Here is a 16,829-nt window from a genome sequence, read left to right as displayed (position 1 = left end):
GATGCGCGGTGGTGACCGGCGGTGAAGGCAGTGGAGTCCGGTGACGCAGTCCGGAGACGGCGCAGTGCTGTGGCGGAGGTGCTTCCCGTCACTGGCTGCGCCTCTCACTAGATCGGGTTTAGGGTTTGTCGGTGGGGAGCTCGGCTCAGGCGAACCTCGTAACTTAGCCGCCGACCCCACCTCTATTTATTGCGCAGTGTGATAGGAGCCCTCCAGCCATAGTGGGCTGGGCGTCCCCGATCAGGACGCGAATCAAAGGACCAACTGAACCGTTGGCCCAATTTGAGATCGAGAACAATCAGTGGCGGATGCACGATGCGGGATAAGGGGGGGCTAAAACAATGGAGATGTTGATTTTCATGAAGATTTAATGATGAAATCAAGCTTTTGCTACAGTGATTAGGCTTGAAATCAAGAAATTAGGGGGGCTGGAGCCCCCCCCCGCCCCTCCTGTGGATCCGCCGCTGAGAACAATCTAACAGACACAACTGAGCACTGTCCCGTACGCACTGCTGCATGCTTTGCTTCCGGCCACAACACAACGTGCCCATCCAGTACCGGCTGGGCGATCCAGCGGCCGTACGTAGCCAGGGCGCCCCGGCAGCCGAACCGCTGCCCGGCCGTGCCGTGCTCCAATGCACTGGCTGCCGCATAAGGATCCGATGATTCCGATCGGTCGGTCGGCGGCCGGTTCGCCACGCGTGGATCCTGCAACGCGCACGAGCACGAAGCCGCGCCGCGCAGCGCCGAGCCTAGACGAACCACGCAACGCAACGCGCCCCTGGCCTAGCCACTAGCAAGTACACACGCGCGCGCGGGGTCCCCGGCTCGCCGCCGAGCACCACACGCAGCTGCAGCTTACCTCAGCCGCCGGGTGGGCAGGGCTGCTGCGGCTCGCGCAGACCGCCAGACGCTCCCCCGTCGCCCCCACCTGCGCGCCACCCCCCTCGCCCCGACGGCCCGACGCGAGCCGGTTTATAAACAGCCGTCGGCCGCCACCCTTCCTTCCCATTTCCCAGGCTCAGGCTCTCTCTCTCTCGCACAGCGGCACAGGCACATTCCCCTGGCCGGCCGGACCCGCGCTAGCTAGCTCGCGGCCTCATACAGCAGCAAGGAGTAGATAGCTCTCCTCCAGCCCATAGCTTAGGCCGCCTCGTTTCGTAGGGTCTGTCTGGTTCGGCCGTTGGTCGATAAGTTGGCGGGCGCGCGACCCGCCATGGGGGAAGCGCCGCAGCCCAAGTCGCCGCCGAGGTACCCGGACCTGTGCGGCCGCCGCCGCCTGCAGCTCGAGGTGCAGATCCTCAACCGGGAGGTCGGCTTCCTCGAGGTACGCACGCACGAATCGCTTTTCTTTCTTTGTTCCTCCGTTCTTCTTTTAGTGGTCGCGTCGCGTGCGTGCGTGGCCGTTCGCCCGCTCCCCTACTCCATGTCTCCATCCCATGCGAGGTTGCGCATAGGGACCGGAGGAAATCTCATGGAAAAGTTTGTCGATGCGACGACCTCCTTCTCGGGTCTCGGGGCGCTGAGAGTGAGAGTCCGTCGCGAGGCTCGAGGCGACAAAAGCGTGCCCTCCCCTGCTCCTCCGACGTGCCGCGCCGTACGGTACCCCTGGGACTTTGATCACCCACGGGCTGATGGGCATGGTCACCTCACCTGGGTTTTGTCCCAAGATTTTTCTTTTCCGTTTCTCGATGGAAGGAAGTCTTGTCCTCGCCAAGAAATTGCTATAATACTAAGAAAAGGGGTGGCCATGAGCCAACGATGCTCATGGCTTAGTTTATATTACTATAATACTATATCAGTATAATTAGGCATGATGCTCATCATGCATTTGCCGAGTACGAGTACAGACTCTTCTGCTTCCTAGTTTCTAGTGTCTGCTGCGGTGTTGCCACGCTGCATCTTTCTGAAGCTCGGGAGAATGGGAGGTAGTAGTAGGACGAGTATCAGCTTCTGCTAGTAGCAATAAGAAAGCGTCTCAGATCTCTGCTGCTCGGATTTGCATCGGCACGGCATGGCAATGAATGGGTGGTGGAGCATAGCATACTGCCGCTTCCATTCATGGCACATGGACGGAGCAGCGCTGCACCTGCACCTGCACCTGCACCTGCACCTGCACTGCACGAACCATGTCTCGGCCTGCGGCACTGCATGCTTGCCTGCTGCGTCGTGAGGCAGGCCCTGACTGACCGACTGACTGACGGGGACTACTCGCCTTTTGCAGCAAGAGATACAGGGACTCGAGCGGATTCAGCCCGTCTCGCGATGTTGCAAAGAGTAATCACAATCCTCTCTCTCTCTCTCTCCCGCTTTGCCCTTTTTCTCGTCTGGAACTGGAAACCTATCAGTTACCACTGCATCTTGCTATGATTGTTTGCTTGGCTTCGATGGGCAAGTGACCATCCTTTGCTCCTTCGTGCTCTTGCTATTTTCATGCTTAAGTCAAGTCAAGGCTACTCTTTTTTTTAATTAAAAAAATAGCAGAGTGTTGTTTTCTGTTATTCCATTTTAGAATTATATATTGCTCTTGATATTAAGAAATGTGCAGTTACAGTGGTGATGTTCTGGTATTTACCACTTTATTTGTCACCAGAAAGAAAATAGAAAAAAAGAAGGAAATATCTTCCCTTGTGGCTCGATATTCCTTGACCCCGCACATTCCCCTTGAAAGAAAACAGACTCACATGAACAGCGACAAGCATACTGTGGTTTTCTTGAACGTTTGCTTTGTGTAATAATTGTATTTTGTCCTGGTTCTCTGATACTCCACATTTGGACTGTTGCTCAGATTCCATTTATATTTATATTCCTATTTGAGGTTGCAGGATAAATGCTAGTGTATCAAGAAATGAACATATTAGTACTGTAATAATGTAATACAATAGGTAGGTCCTGTGCCAGTTCACTCTTTTTTTAAAAAAAAGGTATTCAACAATAGTATTATACCTGTGTATCTTTTTTTTTTTAGGAAATATACCTGTGTATCTTTGATTACCGATGTTTTTGCTCACCAAGTTGTTATGCTTTCCAATAATTTTTTACAGTGTCAACGAGTTTGTCAGTGCAAAGACCGATCCAATGATACCAGTGTATGAATTCTTAACTTGATTCTCTCATGCCAGCAGAACCATGCGTTGATGCTGCTTATCAGTGTCTTTTTATATGCTGACCTCGCTACTTGCAGAAGCAAAAGGAAACATGGATCTTGCAGCTTCTCCAGGTGGATCAGGTACTTCATTTATCCCTAGAAGACTATTTTGAATTCATGGGCAGGCAGGAATGTTCAAGTTTTTTTTGATTGCTTGTTTCAAATTTCATAACACTGAAAACGGCAATGATTTGATGAAGATACGATGAACCACTGAACCAGTAAACAGTCCATCAATTGAAGTAGCACCACAAACCAATACAATAGGTTCTAGTAATTTGATGCTATGTTCCTGCTCCAACATGTAAATCAACATTACTTTTGAATACAATAGCATTTATCATGAAAGCAAAGCCCTTTAAAAGGTTCTTGTTTAATCTATACCACTGTTGCTGTAGATCTGTTTTTTTTCACTGTGTTTAAAATTAAAGAACTGAGTTTTGATAATATAATTTGGTAGCTTTAGAGTAGCAATAGAATTTAGAAGCATCAAGCACATAGGCGTATATAACACTGGCAAAGTGACTCCTCGGATAAGTTCAAGCGAACAGGCCAATTTGAAACATTTTTGCAAAGTGGCTATGCTGCCCTCTCAGAGTACTAACATGGGTTACAGCATTTCTTGCATACTAGGTGAACTGTTAGAAATTCATTAAAAACGAAATCTTGTGCAGATCAAAATTGCGCACATGCTCTTCATGCCTGTGCTGCTTCAGCTGCTCTTGCTGCACCTGCCGCGGCACGCAGTGCTGTACTCCGCCGACCTGCAGCTGTCCAAAGACCCCTTCGTGCAGCAGCAGCAGTTGCTGCAGCCCCGGCTGCTGCACCTGCAGCCTTCCCAGCTGCAGCTGCAAGCCGCCAGGCTGCGGCCATTGCCGACCCCAGTGCCAGTGCAGCAGCTGCTGTCCTAGTGGTTGCAGCTGCGCGGGCTGCCCGTGCTCCAGCTCCTGTCCCCCGTGCTGCACCGGCTGCTTCTCCTGTGCGGGGTGCTCGGCCGGCTGCCTCGGCGCCCTCAACCGGTGTCTCGGCTGCCTGTCGTCGTGCTGCAGCGGGATGCGACCTTCCTGCTGCAAGTGCCAGTCGTCGTGCTGCGAGGCAGGGTCGTCCTGCCGCGGCACCGGCACGGGAGCGTGCTGCCGCGGTTCGTGCCTCAGTGCCCCTGCCCCGGCGGCGCCGTCGTGCCCCGAGTGCTCCTGCGGCTGCGTGTGCTCCTGCTCCAGGTGCAAAGGAGGATGCCGATGCCCGTCCTGTGGCAATAATCCCTGCTGTGCCGGTGGATGCTTATGCTAGATTAGAGTATTACTAGTAGCTAGTGTGGCTGTTACTCTTCATTTCTGTGCTGGATGATTTGGCGTGTGATATGGATGAAACTTCGCTAGGGTATGGTATTCACTGTCAACAATTAACTTGGGCGCCAGATGTTGATACAAAATTACAGCTAGAAAAAATCTGCGTGAATGGTTGGCGTTGTTAGGGCGCGTTTAGATCCAAAATTTTTTGGGTTTTGGCTACTGTAGTATTTTCGTTTGTATTTGGTAATTAGTGTCTAATTATAGACTAATTAGGTTCAAAAGTTTCGTCTTGCGATTTCTCATCCAACTGTGCAATTAGTTTTTTTTTCGTCTATATTTAGTACTCCATACATATGCCGCAAGATTTGATGTGACGAGTACTATGTAAAATTTTTTTTTGGCAACTAAAGGGGGCAGTATCCGGGAAGAAAAGTCAGAAACTTAGGGGCCCGTTTGTTTGCCTGGTCGGAGCAGTAGAGCCTGGGTATTCTCAGACAAGCTAATTTTTTTGGATTTTGGCTACTGTAGCATTTCGTTTGTATTTGGTAATTAGTGTCTAATTATGGACTAATTAGGTTCGAAAGTTTCGTCTCGCGATTTCTCACCTAACTATGCAATTAGTTTTTTTCGTCTATATTTAGTACTCCATACATGTGTCACAAGATTCGATGTAATTGATACTGTGCAAAAATTTTTTGGAACTAAAGAGGCCCTAACTCCCATCCCTGGCATCGGGCCGAACGAGCCACGCCCAGGTGAAACGAAGTTCACGCCTTGTTTAGTTCCACACCAAATTCTCAAAAAGTGCTACAGTATATATCACATCGAATGTTTGCGGCCCGTACATGGAGCATTAAATGTAGACGAAAAAAACTAATTACACAGTTTGGTGGAAAATTACGAGACGAACGTTTTGAGCATAATTAATCCATAATTGAACACTAATTACCAAATAAAAACGAAAGTGCTATGGTAGCCCCCAGTTCCAACATCCTCCGACTAAACACGCGCTCACTTCCATTTCCTCCCAGTCTGGCCCAAGGGTGCTTTGGATTCTGTGCTGCACAAGCTCCAACAAAGTCCAGGCAAACAAACAAGCGACGTTGTATCTCCAGAGCCTGTCCCTAGCTGCCTTCTAGGCAAACAAACACGCCCTTGATATCCAGCCACCAGCCTTGCTCGGCAGCAGCTGTTTCACGTATTTGCTACAGTGATTCGTTGTAGTCGTAGCAGCTGTGCCTGTGAGGAAGCCCATCGTACCCGAGCATTTTGCAGGAATCTAGCATCTGAATTTCTTTCCCACCTTTTCAGCATATCCTCTTCATCTATCAACTTCTAGGATTGCGTTTGATTTAGAGACATGATGGAATGGGATGATACCGTTCTAATTTTCAAGAACGGGACGCTACCGTCTTCTTGTTTGGTTGAGAGGACAACGAGGTAGAGAATGAATTCCGTTAGCAACCATCAGTGTGGGGCCCACATGTTATTCGACATGTCACCTTCTTATCTCCCCAGCCAGACCTCACCCACCATGGCTGCCATGGATACCTGCTGCCCTGCCAGTCCAAGCCCGGAGCTCGCTCGCCAATTCACTACAATTGTCAGAGGACATTCGTCCGCAGTGGAGCCCTCACTAAGCCGGAACTCTTCCGCTCGCCCGTGCGCAACCTGTTAAAGGGTGCGGCTGCTCCGGTGGCACGACCTCCTAGTAGCACGGTGTCCCCTCCCCGATGGCGCCTCTCTCCCGAACCAACTCGTCCCCGGCGACCCCTCATCAATAAGGAGACCTCCCTGATGGTGCCTTCCTCCCGAGCCAGCCATCCTCGGTGGCCTCTCCTCAACAGGAGCCTTCCCGGATGGTGCCTCCCTCCTCAGCCACTCCTCCCTAGTGAGGAGTAGGTGGCCGCCACTCCTAGTGGCCCCTTGTTGTCGATTCTGACGTTCGCCCTCGACCCTTGACGCCATGGCCGCCCTTCTCTTGACCCTGGGTCGTGCATATGAGAAGAGGTGGAGAAGAGCGGTGCCTCGGAGGGACGAGCGCATCCCTTGGTTTTGGGGGATAGGTGTGTCCTTGAATCTAGGGAAATATTCTCCTTTAGATATGTCCCGTGTTCCCATATCCCGAGATCAAACACCACTCAAAGTGGGATTGTCCCACTCCGTCCCAGCCCATTCCTTCAACCAAATGCAACTTAGGATAATGTTGGGGCTAGGGCTCACTGGAGTCTAGCCTAGAGAAAAATGAGGACGGCGATGTGAAGTGATCGAGAGCAAGGTGTCATAGGTTGCGAGAGGTGTCAAAGAATTACCAATTGAGCTTGTCGAGGTAGCGAGTCAGGTTGCAGGAGGCAAAGAGCCACCAAGGCTCGTTTGCCGAGCTTTCTAGAGCTGCTTAAGTTCTGGCTTTGGCCGAAGCCTTGCCAAATGACTATTTAAGAAACGGCTCCGACGAAGAAATCTAGAGAAGGTGGTGTCATTTTTGTACTGGGCAAATGGAGCCAGAAAAACATGGCTTCTCATGAATTGGCACAAATTATAACAAAACTGACATTGGAGTCGTTTTTGCCTGATATTTTTTAAAATAGTTTTAACTCCACCAGAGAAGCAAGTACTTCATATGAGAAGCCGAAGCTGGAGCATTTTTAGGAGGAACTAGAGACCTGCCAAATTTGCGTTGAGTTGATGTGTGGCGTCACAAGATGGATCTATCAATTTTCATTGTTGAAGACCTAGAAATAAAGGAGAGTAGGCTGGAAAACATGACTGACGTTTAAGCTAATGATGACTCACTTGTCGAGGAGAATAGACTAACAACAGTTAGAAAGGAATAAGAATGTACAAAAACGAAAAGAATCGAAGCTTGTGCGAAGCGGGCCGTTCAAAATGATTTCCCTTTTTCAGCCATATAAGGTCCCATCATAAATGCCCATTCAACCTTTATTTTTGAAAGGGAAATACCCATTCAACTGAACTCTCACTGCTCAAAGAAAAAGCTGAATTCTCTCGTCTGGTTGGAAAGGAAAAGTCACCATGCAAAACGATTTAACCAGATTTCTCTGAAAACGATATTATGCTTTAATAATTGATAGTATTACATTGTAAAAAATGGTCAGAATTGATCTAAGAGTTCCATTGCGCCAGCTCTGAACTATTAAGAGTCAACTATAGTGTCAACGACGGATCTCACAGTCAACGACCAAGTCAACACGAAAGCCATTTGAGCTTTTCATACATACAGCATAAATCACAAATACTACTAGACAAAGTAAATGTAATCCAAAACTAGTTTTGATTGCGTTGTTAAAAAAACTAAAAAAAAATACATGCAACGGACCTCCGCTAGCCTTTAAACCATACTGTACGCCGTGCAACACGCTTAGCCCGCGCTCGCTGCTCGCATTCGCCGCCGCGGTAACCACGACGAAGCGACGACCTCGTCGAGGTCTCCTCGCTCGTCGTCTTCTACCTTACGCGGTAGTCGTTTATCATCAGAGAAAAACGGGTGTACTATATATTAGTGGCGTATACCTTGTGCGCATCACGAACCACCACCAACCGAACGCCGGCCACCAGCGCCCAAATACAGCAAAAGCTAGCATGGACTTGCCGTTCTTCGTCGCCTTCTCCGCCATCCTCCTGGTGGGCCGGTACCTCCCCTTCGCGCTCCCCGTGCACGCGCGCGCCGTCGTCCTCGTGGGCAACGACGACGTGACGCCGGCAACCCGCGCCGCGAAGTTCGCCGTCTCGGTGGCCTTCGCCGGCCTCGTGCTGCTGGTATCCAGCATGCAGCGGTGCTCCGGCTCCGGCGGCCAGCAGTGCTGCCCGGCGGAAGTGGCGATGGAGGGGAGGGCGCTGTGGTTCAACTCCGCCGCGCTGTTCCTCGGCGTGGTCCTCGGTGGCGCCGCGGTGGCGCTGCACCCGCATGCTCAGCGGCGGCGTCCGATCGTCGACGTGGCCGTCGAACATCTGACCCGGTTCACGGAGACCGTCACGATCACCGCGTTCGCGCATGACGTTTGCATTTTCTTCAAGGTTGTCGAGATGATACAGAAGTGAGACGCCACGTATATAGTTTCAGATATTACATGCATGCAGCCGTGCCCGAGAAATGAAGTTGACTATAGCTAGGTCGATTACTAGGTTATATTATACTTTTTTTTTCTCTCGACCGAACGCTTTAGCCCGTTTTTCATTAAGAATATTATATGCTTTCACAAATTAAGTTGCATGATGGCCGCAGAGTTTCAGTTGATCCATTTCATCACTTTCTGTCTGTAATATTGTACAGAATTTTGATTAAATAAACATTGTACAGAATTTATTATTTATAATCGCCAATTGCTACTTCTGTTTCTGTCAATAGTTTTCGGTGGCTCAATAGTTGTCCATGGAACATGGATTGGATGAAATTAAAACGTCGTTCCAGGCTTCCAGCACCCAATGAGCAGCAGTGATTATGTAGCATATTAGAGTGATGTTTGGGTTGTTGTTTTTACAAAGAATTAATAAACAGTACTCTTTACTACAATCCTTGCACCAGGCTTGGCTTGTTGTTTTCTTTATTTTTTATTTCTCGCGCTAGCCATGCAACCAATGCTCACAGTGTGGCACAACCAAGCAATGCCTATTTCTCCGACATTATGGAAGGCCTATAAAGGAATCCAAACTCATGTTCGAGTGTGTGTGTTTTTGTACAAAGGAAGTTTTTTTAATTAAAATTTGGAGATATATGGTACAAAAGCCTTTGAACGGTACTTCTGACCTTTGCCAACAAAAGACATACAAACCAGATTACAATTCAAACACACAACCATTCTATTCTAGTGAACCCCTTTGCCCATTTGGCCATCTGTATTCCTATCCAAGTTTTCATCTTATACGCACTCTCATAGTATAAACCAAGGCACTTGCAAAGCAAAGTGAACCCCTTTTAATTTGCTTTAGGTCGAGACGACGAAACAAACGCAATTCTCGGGTGCCGGTCTGGCGGCTAACAATGAAGAAACAAACTAAACTGATGATCAAAATTGATCTAGGAATGTTTATGATAAAATAAATGATGAATTAACTGATGGTTAAAAAATTGATGTGGGAATGTTGCAGCATCCAACGTTCCATTTTCACCTCAAAACTCAAGCTACTCTCAGCAGTCAGCACCGAAGAGTCAACTACAGCTTGTTGGGCTGCCTGTTTTTGGCTGGCTAGATCTTTTTTTTTTTTAGCCGGATCAGTGTTTTTCTTTTTTATGCTGGCGCCGTTCGTCCAGTAGGTGGCCGTCGACCACCTCACGTTGTCACGGAGATTGTCGCCATCAACGCGTTCGCGCACAACCTCTGCGTCTTCTTCAAGATCTTCAAGGTGTAACCGTGAGGAACTGAGTGAGGACGTACTGGAAGGGCGTGTGCTGCAGGGCAATGGGCATGCGTGTAGCACTTGTCTCGCTAGTTGTGTACTCGATCGTGTCGGGAACTAGATAGGTTAATCACAAATTAAGCAGCGAGAATGACGTACGGCAGCATAGCACTAGAATTCATCATCTTCTAGTTTCTACTCGTTTGTTGTTAGAAGTAAACTTCTAAAGGTTATTTTATATAAAATGTTCTTTAATCTTTACTGTGAAAAATGTTTAGTGTTTTACTTAGTATATAATATCAATCATTGGAGGTCGCTATCGCCTATAGTCCCGTGATCCACCAGAACTATATACATATACAGCGCAGAAAATTTGTCTAGTCTATTATCAAAGCGGTTGTTGGCGCCGCCTGTCAATGTTTTTTCTTTTTTTGTGACAACGATTTGGCTGGTGCAAGCGGTAGAGTTTTACCGTCTGCGACCAGAAGGTCCCGGGTTCGAGTCGCAGTCTTCTCGCATTGCACAGGAGAGGGTAAGGCTTGCCACTGATACCCTTTCCCAGACCCCGCACAAAGCGGGAGCTCTCTGCACTGGGTACACTTTTTTTTTTGACAACGATTTGGCTGCTCAGTAGTAGTACTTGTTGGTGGCTCGGAGATGATGAGAACGCGTGGTTCCAAAGCTTCCAGGTAACCAAATATCCAACTGTGTAACGACAGAACATAATGTCGTTGTCTCAATCTAGCTTCCTAGCGCAAAAATCTGGAGTGGGAGTGGCCCATCAAATCTAGCTTCCTAGCGCACCGCTCTCGGCCTTCGCAGTCGCAGAATACCTGGCCCGCCGCGCCGCGCCGCGCCGAGTGAGGACGCGGCCAACCTAGCCAGTGACGTGCGGAGCCAAGTGGGCAACAACGCCTGTGGCACGGTTGCTGCGGGCGAGCGTGGCGTTGGGCATCGTCGCATCGACATCGATGGTGGACTGGGACTGGGTCGGACGTCGGAGTCCGGCGAGCGGCGGGTGAGGCACAGCCGCGCAGACCGTGCCCAACTGCGACAACACGCAGCGGCAAGCGACGATGCGCCGTGAGTGCGTCACGCCGCTCGCCAAGGGCCCAACGCAGCGACCGCGCGGTCAAGGCCGATCCACGTGCTGTCTTGTCTCAAGCGTAATCTTTTTTTCTCCATGGGGTCTGAGCCCTTTTTCATTAAGAGGACAGGAAATTTTAAAAGTTTACAACAGTGTTTCCATTCTTGCTAGCGAGTCACCAGCAAGATCAGAACACTCGACAAGCGTAATCTTCTTTTCTTTTTCTGATGAATCTATTGCATACATTTTCACCATTGGAAAACTCTTTTGCTTTCCTTTTAATGAAAAACGCACGTCAACGGACGTGTTCACGAAAAAAAATTAACTCTTTTGCATGGCGCCTCGTGTACTTGTGTATTTATATGCAGGATCCTACGTTGCAGCTATTAAGGTCTAACTTGAGATGTTTTTACTCTCTAAAAAAACTAAAATGACTTATAATTTGAGACGGAGTAAGTAATCTCCTTACTGTCTTGGTCACTTGGGATACTCGTTGATTTACCAAAATTTTTTTAGGAACTACTGTTGATGCTCTTATTGGCTTTCAAATAAACGACCCTAGTAAATTCATCTCTAAACATAAAAAAGGAGCATGCATGTGTTCATATATTTCCTTGTTCAGCATGGCTCTCACCGGCTTTGGTTTCACCGGGCTAATGCTACCTCTCGTTGTCGCGTCCCTTTCTATACCCTAATTTTGTCTTTTTTTTTAATGTGCATAGACCAAGTAAGCAGCTAAAAGCGCGGTAACGCAATGACTGACTTGCCGCTTGATTTGCATCAGAAAAGTTCCAGTCCCAGCAACGTTTGCCACACAAGGGGATGAAAACTTCAAGATTGAAAATTATCAGCCGCGTCACGGACGTGAGGGGCACGGCGTACGTGTACGTCCCATGTCTACGCCTACGCGGACAAAACTCCGTCCAACCACACGCTGCGGAATGAATGAACTCGACCAGAACCCGCCATCCATGGCGCTCATATAGAAGGGCGCCTGCAGCATGCCCTACCACTTCGCAACCACGAGCAACAACGTAACCCTAATTAACATCTTCTTGGCTCACCCATTGCTCCAGCCATTTCAAATTCTCCCTCGCCATGGCGCTCAACTTCCTCAGGCCGGGGTCTCCGAACAACCAGCTGGTCGGCGACCTCCACACGGCGAAGTCGGCCATCTTCGTCGGCATCCTCAACGGCATCGCCTGGTCGTCCTACCTTCAGCCCTGCCTCAGCGACGGTGCCGCCGGCGACGTGGAGCAGAGGTACTGCCTCTACCAGCTCGCCAACTACTTGACGACCATGCTCGGCGTGGCGCTCCTGGTCGTGGGCATGGCGTTCTCTGCGACGACGGTGATCAGCTCGCCGGTGCTGACACAAGTGGTCAAGTACATGGTGTGGATCACCAAGGTCTTGACCGGTGCCACCCTCCAGTTTGGCCTCGGCGTCTTACATTCCTGTCTTAGGATGTGGGCCGGGGCAGGTTCATGCTCCTTTAGGACTTAGCTTTGTAATTGGCCGGACTTAATTTGCCATCGTTTTGGCCACAATTTGTTTTCGTAGAGTAACCAAATTCGTTTCATTTTTTTTTTGTCTAAACTTATGTGTTCATTTTTTTGTTCCTAAGACCAGTGGTATAAACATTGAATATCACAATGATATACAGCCATTTCAAAAAAAAACAATTGTTTCAAAAGTTATTGTGAGCCGAGTTGATTAAGTTTCTTGTGATAAAAACTCTGGTTCAAATCATGCAGTGGTCTAGGTCACCCTACCTGTAGCATTTTGGCGGCACTCACGGTTCGCTTTCACCTAGGTTTGCCACCTGGTTGAGAGCAAAATGTGATACACGCTGAACTCGCATTAGACACTACTGAGACATATCAACCACCTGATATGGCCGTGCATCCTAATTTTTTAAATGAATAAGGTGGGAGAGTTGTCAGTTATATTTAAAAAAGAAGCCCAAACTATGAAAAAGGAAAACAACAATTACACAAAAGGTCAAGTAGCCACAACAACTGAAACAACTAGTGACAACGACCAGTTGGAATAGGACTTCAAAACGTGCCACTCGCTGATGCTATACACTATTAATCTATGACTCCACAAACTTCCCCACATTAGGCCTTCCGCAGTGGTAAGCGGTGCCAAAAGAAAAGAGCTGGGCCCCACCACTTCTTTGGGCGTCACTCCTGAAAGGCTGCAATGGGTGGGCATCACTCGGCATCACTTTGGGACCCACTAGCTCTGCACCATGCAACCAAAACGAAATAAAGAATGAAAACCACTCCTTCTCTCCTCAGTTGCCACACACAGACTGTTGCCACTCGCTCTTCTTTCTTTGTATTATTTTATTGATTGGGCATCAGTTGGCACCGGAGCACGTAGATGCACCGCTCCCCATTTTCCAGGCATCACTCTCGAGTGGGCTTCACTGCCTGCAGTGTGTGGAGTGAAGCTAAAATCTTCTCTTTCTTCTTTTGGCACTGCACCTCAGTGCCACAGTCATCAAGACGAAAGCCCCAAGACATCATTTGCGCCATCATTACCAATGTGTCCCGCACCGAGCTAGCAGCCTTTGCCAAGCACAGGGCTAGTCGCCGCAAGCCATTGCAAGCCATATGAAACCTCTATGCCATCAGATCCACTTGAACCACCTCACAACACAGTCCCACATTAGACTATTCCCTGCCATGGAAGGCTAGCTATCATGGTCCACTACGAGCCACCAATCCAATACGTAGTGTCTTACATTCCTGTCTTAGGATGTGGGGGTAGGTTCATGCTCCTTTAGGGCTTTGCAATTGGTTGGACTTGATTTGCCATCGTTTTGACAACCATTTCTTTTCATAGAGTAACCAAATTTCTTTCATTCTTTTGTTTAAACTTGTGTATTCATCTTTAGATTGTTGACTTTCTGAAGCCAGTGGTATAAACATAGAATATCACAACAATATACAATCATTTGAAAAACAATTGTTTTAGGAGTTGTAGTGAATTGAGCGCTGATCGACTGGTTAAGTTTCTTGCCATGAAAACCCACGTTTAAATCCTACCTACACCATTTTGGTGGCACTATCCACTTCACGGTTCACGCTCACTTTTTCACCTAGGTCTGCCTTCTTGTTGAGAGCAAAATGTGATACACACTGAACCCGCATTAGACACTAGTGAGACATCAACCACCTCATTTTTTTAGAAAGGGCGGTAGAAACGTTGCTGCATTTTTATTAGTAGAGCAAAGAGAAAAACACATACGTACAACTAGGCCAACTATTTACAATTTCTCCCCTGTTTAGCTCCTAGGAGACAACACAGGTAAAAAGGAGGAAAAAAGACTACAAGAAAACAGCAAAAACACAAAACTCAGAAGTGGTCCGTGCTGAAAAGTTTTCCGGTTACGTTTGTTCCAAATATTCCATCAGAAATAGATGATGAGGCCATCAAACCCTCTCCATCTTGTTTTTTCAATGTTGAGTCTTGCTCTTCTCCACCATTTATATGGCGAGCCTTGAAGCGTGACATTACTAACTATTCTAAAATTTCCCCAACCTAGAAGCAAGTTCCACGCCTGTTTAGTCAAAGGGCAATCAACACACAGATGGTTAATTGTTTCATTGTCTCTGTGGCATAGCTCGCAAATCGGGTCATGTTAGAATTTTTTCGTAGTATAAGAATTTTCCTATGAAACATGGTTCACGTGAAGAAACGACACTTAGGCTCAGCCCTCACCCTCCAAATTGGGGTGATCTTCAACCTGCTTACACCACCAATGAAGTGGGCTAAGTAAGCATTGTGGGTCAAGTATTCACCATTTGTGTCCCATCTCCATGTTATATATCTCATCTTCTTGATTTAAATCTCTAGTTGTACCATCAATAGCGCTTCCCAAAGGGCGAAGAACTCTGTTGTTTCTTTTGGTGATGAAAACGAGACTATGTGATTGACCCATCTATTTCCTGTCAAAGCATTGCTCACCATGATTTCCTTTTGTCTTATCTTTTGGTATAGGCCGGGGGCGATGTTCCTTGCAGGCCTGCCACTGATCTAGCTTCAGCACCAAAAAGATGCCTTGTCCCCTTTCCAATAGAGACCACCAAGGAGGCATGGAACATGTCCCAATCAGCCTTGTCACTGGGAATGACTCTTCCTTTACGTATATATTGATCACCTAGATTTAACAAGCTTTTATCGAGAAATTAATTGGATAGTTTTTTTATTGGTACAAACAAGAGAATCGAACAGTTGAACTCTAGTTCTTCTATTACTTTCCAGTAGGAGGAGCTTATGTCTCTCACCAATGGATTTCAAGGGGTCGCCAGGAGAGGGAAGGTAGACCAGAATAGCAGGGTTTTGTTGGTTATATGAACGATGGTGGAGAATGTGTAAGGGGCAAAGGAGCCCTGCCTGGAGGAGTTTGAAGGACGGGGTGGAGGAGACAGCGGTGGAGAGTGGCGTGGGCCTATGAGCATCGTTAGTCATTATTGGTGGTAGGCACTACCACAGATATGATTAGTAGGGGCGGCTGGTGAGGCTTTGTAGAGGCGGCTCGGTCAGTCGTCCCTACCATACCATCTCTACAAATCATATATTTGTAGGGGCGGTTCCCAGACCGTCCTTACAAATCGATTTGTAAAGGTAGCTGGTGTGATCAGCCGCCTCTATAAATTAATTTGTAGGGGTGGCTGTAGTACCAGCCACCCCTATAATACCTGTTTGTAGGGGCGGTTCAGTCTAGAACCGCCTCTAAAGTATATTTTTCCGCAAAAAAAAAAACAAATTTACAATTCAAATTCGATCAGAACACACACACACACACACACACACACACACACATATATATATATATATATATATATATATATATATATATATATATATATATATATATATATATATAGACACACACACATAATTCAAATCTGACCAGAACATATATAATTTTCAAATCTGACCACAAGCACAAGAGCATTATATAAACTACCATTATAAGTCCAATTCACAAGAATATATACAATCCATCATTAAATAGACACAATTCACAAGTCTAATTCATTCCACGAGGTAAGACCAATGTCAAATTCCATACATATTGTTATCAACAGACTAGAGCTAGCCTTTCAGTCTCACGAAGGTATTGGTACTGAGGATTTCTACCTAAGTCAGAATCTCGGTCATGATAGGTGCCTTTGACATGTACAATATGGTCTAATATGAAGTTGCAAAGGTCGTCGACAAGCTCTAAGAGTTGATCATCCTTGTATGGGTCTCTTTTTATTTCTCTCTTTTTTCCACTACAAGAGAACAAGTTTCGGTTTAGTATTTCATATCATGTGTGAAGTTTTTATACTACGGGTGAAGAGGTTCAAACTTACCCTTAAGGGGTGTCTCCTGTAGGCACCGGTATTACTCATCATAGAACATACATAGTATCCACAATGTACACTCCCAGGCTTCTGCTTGGGGCACTGTGTGTTTTGCATATGGAAATGTTAAGTAATGCTTTTAACAACCATGTAATGGAGTACTAAAGTAAGTTACATTTATCGCACATAGTATTTTTATAGCCAGCTTTTCCTTTTTTTACTAGATCATGCCTTCCGTGATGTTCGTTGACATAGATCTGAATGCCCTATTCGAATTATTTTAGCAAATACAAATTGTTAGCATCCAAAAGTGATCGTTCCAAGTATGTGTACAAACATATAAGTTAATGAGGATTGTCGATATGTATGTCTTGAGAATCGATATGAAGTCTTTGTATGTCATCGAGTCCCTATCTATTGAATCAAAGACCCATGCCATGCTCCTCCTGACATCGATGCCTATACAAATCCAGTGGTTGTTGCATGAATTTAATCATAGAACTAGATAAGCTCTTTTGCATCAAATAAAATATATCGAACAAAGCTTTAAGTATAGAGTTGAACTTACTCGAAGTTGTATG

The 16,829-nt window shown here is 47.1% G+C and overlaps 2 protein-coding genes across 2 annotated transcripts; both read left to right on the top strand.

Moving 5' to 3' along the window:
* Positions 1 to 681: 681 nt before the first annotated feature.
* Positions 682 to 4,591, top strand: LOC136473140 (guanine nucleotide-binding protein subunit gamma 4-like). The gene is made up of 5 exons (XM_066470828.1): positions 682 to 1,327; positions 2,225 to 2,277; positions 3,045 to 3,089; positions 3,185 to 3,229; positions 3,823 to 4,591. Exons 1-5 carry the CDS (start codon positions 1,217 to 1,219, stop codon positions 4,436 to 4,438), a joined length of 870 nt encoding a protein of 289 aa, XP_066326925.1. The 5' UTR covers positions 682 to 1,216; the 3' UTR covers positions 4,439 to 4,591.
* A 3,406-nt stretch (positions 4,592 to 7,997) lies between these two features.
* Positions 7,998 to 8,774, top strand: LOC136473139 (uncharacterized). Its single transcript, XM_066470827.1, has one exon. The coding sequence runs from the start codon at positions 8,041 to 8,043 to the stop codon at positions 8,497 to 8,499; it is 459 nt and encodes a 152-aa protein (XP_066326924.1). The 5' UTR covers positions 7,998 to 8,040; the 3' UTR covers positions 8,500 to 8,774.
* The last annotated feature ends 8,055 nt before the right edge of the window (positions 8,775 to 16,829 follow it).

This window comes from Miscanthus floridulus, chromosome 8, assembly GCF_019320115.1.
Source record: "Miscanthus floridulus cultivar M001 chromosome 8, ASM1932011v1, whole genome shotgun sequence".
Classification (NCBI taxonomy): domain Eukaryota; kingdom Viridiplantae; phylum Streptophyta; class Magnoliopsida; order Poales; family Poaceae; genus Miscanthus; species Miscanthus floridulus.
Note: the sequence above shows the minus strand (reverse complement) of the source record. Positions and strands in the feature narration are given on the sequence as shown.